The 4,537-nt window shown below is 49.5% G+C and overlaps 1 protein-coding gene across 1 annotated transcript; it reads right to left on the reverse strand.

Annotated features, from left to right (window-relative positions):
- Positions 1 to 2,260, reverse strand: LOC125542913 (2-oxoglutarate (2OG) and Fe(II)-dependent oxygenase superfamily protein). Its single transcript, XM_048706139.2, has 3 exons — positions 1,794 to 2,260; positions 1,203 to 1,456; positions 1 to 531 (listed from the first exon to the last, which is right to left on the reverse strand). The coding sequence occupies exons 1-3, from the start codon at positions 2,181 to 2,183 to the stop codon at positions 171 to 173; spliced, it is 1,005 nt and encodes a 334-aa protein (XP_048562096.2). The 5' UTR covers positions 2,184 to 2,260; the 3' UTR covers positions 1 to 170.
- Between the last annotated feature and the right edge of the window lie 2,277 nt (positions 2,261 to 4,537).

Genomic DNA, 4,537 nt, shown 5'->3' on the forward strand with positions numbered 1-4,537 from the left:
TTACAGGTTGCAAACAAGCAAGAACAACACAATGATTCTCCCTGTCATGCTGCACAAAATTATTCCAGGTTCGTATGTGCAAATCAGATCACGTACATGGTACATACACCACACAGAAGTGTGGATCAATCTTAAGCAAGGCTTTGTCCCTCATGATATACATTTACATGCTATTTACAGAGCGAAGCAAGCACACGCCGCGGGGGCTCAAATGACCGCCGAGAGTGCAGCACGGCCCAGTTGTCGATGAGAAGGATGTCACCTTGCTGCCACGGGACCGCGACGCATTCCTCTTCCAGGATCTTGCCACATGCCTCTATGACATCGGCAGGCAAGAGTGAGCCGTCGCCGAAGGTGACGGCTTTAACTGGATCGTTACGGGCATCCTTCCACCCCGTGTAGGCAGCGACCATGCTGTTGAACCATATATTCCTCCCTCGGCTCTCGTCCCACTTGACTGCTGGTATCGGACCCATCACTGTTTTGACCCCGTCGTCGGTCCATTCCAGCTTCATCCCAAGCTTCACAGCCCTGTGGACGACAGGAGGGTGAAAGTTCAGTTATCAGCATTGCGAAAAATAGATATGGAACTCTATTTCAAAATCTTATTACTAAAAAAATCGGCATTTTTTATGACCAAAAAGGGACATGTGTTTTGTGATGTCCTGCACTCATGACAAGATAAAAGAAAAATTATAGTATTAAATAATATGACAAAATGCCTTTAAATAAACTAAAATGGGTTAAATAATTGAAGGCCGTTTGAGTACCAGAAAAATGTTATAAGCTTGTACTGCGCTATAGATGTAACTAAGACAGAAATACATGATTGCAATCTTGAACTCTAGATACACCTTGTAACACACTTCTAATCAACAATCAACATTGACTCATCCTGAACTTTGCAACCAAGACAAATGACAGCTCGATCTTGAGCTCTAGATACACACTCAAACCGCTCATGCACTGATGCATATCTAGTGAAATACGGAGTACAATGATGTTACAGTGGATTTCTGACCGCAAATGTAAATGTCCAGAACTGATATATTACTGAATGCAAATGTAAATGTTCAGAACTGTACAAAGTTGTGGATTTCTGAATATATTACAGTGGATTTCTGAACTTTGTACTAAGTCTGCGACAATTAAGATGGATCACAGGGAGTAGCTCTGTTTTATAAAGGAACAAGAAGCCAGACCTTTCCTCGGCGACGGATTTATCTTTAGTGAGAAATGTGGATTGCCATCCACGGCCGATTGGAGAAGATGGGTCGTCACCCTCTCCCAATACCCTTGTGTATATCAGGCCATGCTTCTCCAATTTCTCCACAAATTCAGGGAAGTTTTCCTTCATCCTCTTATACACATAGTGGCTGAGGACTATTGGTGTCTCTCCACCACTTTTTGGTTCCACCTCACAGAAGAAGAAGAGTTTCGCCGGAAAAGTTGGAACCTAAGGAATGATGAGAATCAAGATTCCAGATGAGATTTGTTTTACATAATTCAAGCTTGTGTGGTAACACTAACATTTGATCCTTAACATGACAACAAAACAAAATTCTAGTGCCAGTATCTTGCAATTCAGGGTTTCTTTATATTGGTACATACGTAATTAGTTCTGAATATTCATCAAATGCAATTCAACACAGATAAGATATGTGAGTGGCTTGCCATCAGCTCAGAGCTAGTGCAATATTATACTATGAAGCTTAACCATTATAGTAGTTTCGAAATTTTCAATTTGCTATGGTGTTTATATGGAGTTGGGCTGACGCAGGAGGCCGGCTGACCTGCGCCATCTCGTGGTGGAAGGGGATCTTCTGGTCGGGCGGCGACTCGTTGGCGGTGAACACCCGCCCCACCACGTTGGTCCGGGGGGCCGCGCCGCCTACGTAGGGCAGCTCCTCGTACCCGAACGCCTCCACGGCGGCGTCGAAGTCCGCCGCGGTCCGCGCGGGGAACCCGCGCAGCAGCACCGCCCCTGCCTCCCGCAGCAGCGGCTCCACCCGGGACGCCCGCTCCGACCGCACGGCGGCCAGGAACTCGTCGAGGCTCCCCTCTCCCGGCCCCGGGGGCCCGCCGCTCGGGACGAGCACCGCGGGGAAGGCGACGCCCTCGACGGCCCGCTGCTCCGGGAGCCGCGCTTCCCGGAAGAAGCTGCTGCTCGCCACGGGCGCCATCTGCAGTGCAGGGTTTGGCTCGCGAGGTTTGGGCTGTGGTGTTCTGCGAGACTGCCAGTGTGTGTGACTGAGGTGAGAGGCGTGATGAGGATGTTTTCAGGCTCAGCGTTTGGTTTGGATGAACGTGGACGGGTTCTGGAGCAGGGCGGGACGAAGGTTGGAGTGACATGTGGGACTCGTCCGTGTTCAGTGAAGCTGGAGAACAGAGGCGCCCTGTTGGTAGGGGTGGACCAAAACTGTTTCTTACAGTTCATTTTAATTTTATTTTACTACGCAAATTCTGGACCGACCACTGGATCGAGAGGAAGTCAGTGGCCGAGCTAGCCCCTCTCGTCTTCACACTTGTTCATCGTCGCCGGTGCAAGACTTGTACCGTGCAGGACGGCATCCACCTTCGATCGTGGGTGCAAGATATTCAAGGCGCTAGGCCCCACTGCCATGGTGCAATAGATAGACCTCTGTGCCGTGTGTGCCACACGGAGCTTTCGGACACCCTGCACCGGCGCTGGACCTCCACGGCATCCTACCTAACTAGTTATTGCTATCAGTCACTCTTCCTTGATGCTTGTGAAAACCCTCATTGAAAATTGACCTGGAGATCGTGGGCACCACTTTGCATCAAGTTATGACAACTGTTGGACGGTCGATCATCTTGCCCGTCATGGCCTGCCTCACGAGTCCATTTGTGCCTTCTGCGACCAAGAAGAGGAAATACCATGCAACATTTCCTGGCAAGCCGCTCTTTCTCTTGGCAGGTTTAGCATGATATTCTCGGTTGGGCTCGATCACCTACCGACCTACCACATAGTGGCACGACTTTTCAAACATGGTGGGCTACATCCTGCTCCCAAGCACTCGCTCCTACTTGCAAGGGATTGACTTTCCTCATCATCCTCACCACTTGGTGGCTTTGAAAGCATCGGAACACATGCATCTTCAACGGCGGTCGACCTTCGATTTCCCGTCTCTCCAACATCATCAAAGAGGAGTTGCGCCTTTGGGCAAAGGCCGATGCAACCGGGATAAAAAACATCATCCAAGAGACTTAGCTTAGTCCTGTTCGGGGATAAGTGTTGGGGAACGTAGTAATTTTAAAAAATTTCCTACGCACACGCAAGATCATGGTGATGCATAGCAACGAGAGGGGAGAGTGTCGTCCACGTACCCTCGTAGACCGTAAGCGGAAGCGTTATGAGAACGCGGTTGATGTAGTCGTACGTCTTCACGATCCGACCGATCCAAGTACCGAACGTACGGCACCTCCGAGTTCAGCACACGTTCAGCTCGGTGACGTCCCACTAACTCCGATCCAGCAGAGCTTCGAGGGAGAGTTCCGTCAGCACGACGGCGTGATGACGGTGATGATGATTCTACCGACGCAGGACTTCGCGTAAGCACGGCTACGATATGACCGAGGTGAATTATGGTGGAGGGGGGCACCGCACACGGCTAAAAGATCAACTGATCAACTTGTGTGTCTATGAGGTGTCCCCTGGCCACGTATATAAAGGATGGAGGGAGGAGGAGGCCGGCCCTCATAGGGCGCGCCCAAAGTGTGGAGTCCTACTAGGACTCCCTGGTCCTAGTAGGATTCCACCTCCCACATGGAATAGGAAAAAGGGAAGGGAGAAGGAGAAGGAAGGAAGGGGCGCCCCCTTTCCCTAGTCCAATACGGACCAGTCCATGGGGAAGGGGCGCGACCACCCTTGAGGCCTTTCTCTTCTTTCCCGTATGGCCCATTAAGGCACAATACGAATTCCCGTAACTCTCCGGTACTCCGAAAAATACCCGAATCACTCGAAACCTTTCCGATGTTCGAACATAGCCTTCCAATATATCGATCTTTACGTCTCGACCATTTTGAGACTCCTTGTCATGTCCCCGATCTCATTCGGGACTCTGAACAAACTTCGGTCATCAAATCACATAACTCATAATACAAATTGTCACAGAACGTTAAGCGTGCGGACCCTACCGATTCGAGAACTATGTAGACATGAACGAGACTCATCTCCGGTCAATAACCAATAGCGGAACCTGGATGCTCATATTGGTTCCTACATATTCTACGAAGATCTTTATCGGTCAAACCGCATAACAACATACGTTGTTCCCTTTGTCATCGGTATGTTACTTGCCCGAGATTCGATCGTCGGTATCTCAATACCTAGTTCAATCTCGTTACCGGCAAGTCTCTTTACTCGTTCCATAATGCTACATCCCGTAACCAACTCATTAGCTACATTGCTTGCAAGGCTTATTGTGATGTACATTACCGAGAGGGCCCAGAGATACCTCTCCGACAATCGGAGTGACAAATCCTAATCTTGATCCATGCCAACTCAACAAACACC

Source organism: Triticum urartu, chromosome 3A, assembly GCF_056163025.1.
Source record: "Triticum urartu cultivar PI428250 chromosome 3A, HENAU_Tu73, whole genome shotgun sequence".
NCBI lineage: Eukaryota > Viridiplantae > Streptophyta > Magnoliopsida > Poales > Poaceae > Triticum > Triticum urartu.

Excerpts from the sequence above, each read along its gene's own strand:
- LOC125542913 (XM_048706139.2), bottom strand. The coding sequence starts at position 2,183 with ATGGCGCCCGTGGCGAGCAGCAGCTTCTTCCGGGAAGCGCGGCTCCCG. Across the intron at positions 1,457-1,793 it reads TCCACCACGAGATGGCGCAG|GTTCCAACTTTTCCGGCGAA; the intron begins GTCAGCCGGCCT and ends ATCATTCCTTAG. Across the intron at positions 532-1,202 it reads AAATCCGTCGCCGAGGAAAG|GGCTGTGAAGCTTGGGATGA; the intron begins GTCTGGCTTCTT and ends TGTCGTCCACAG.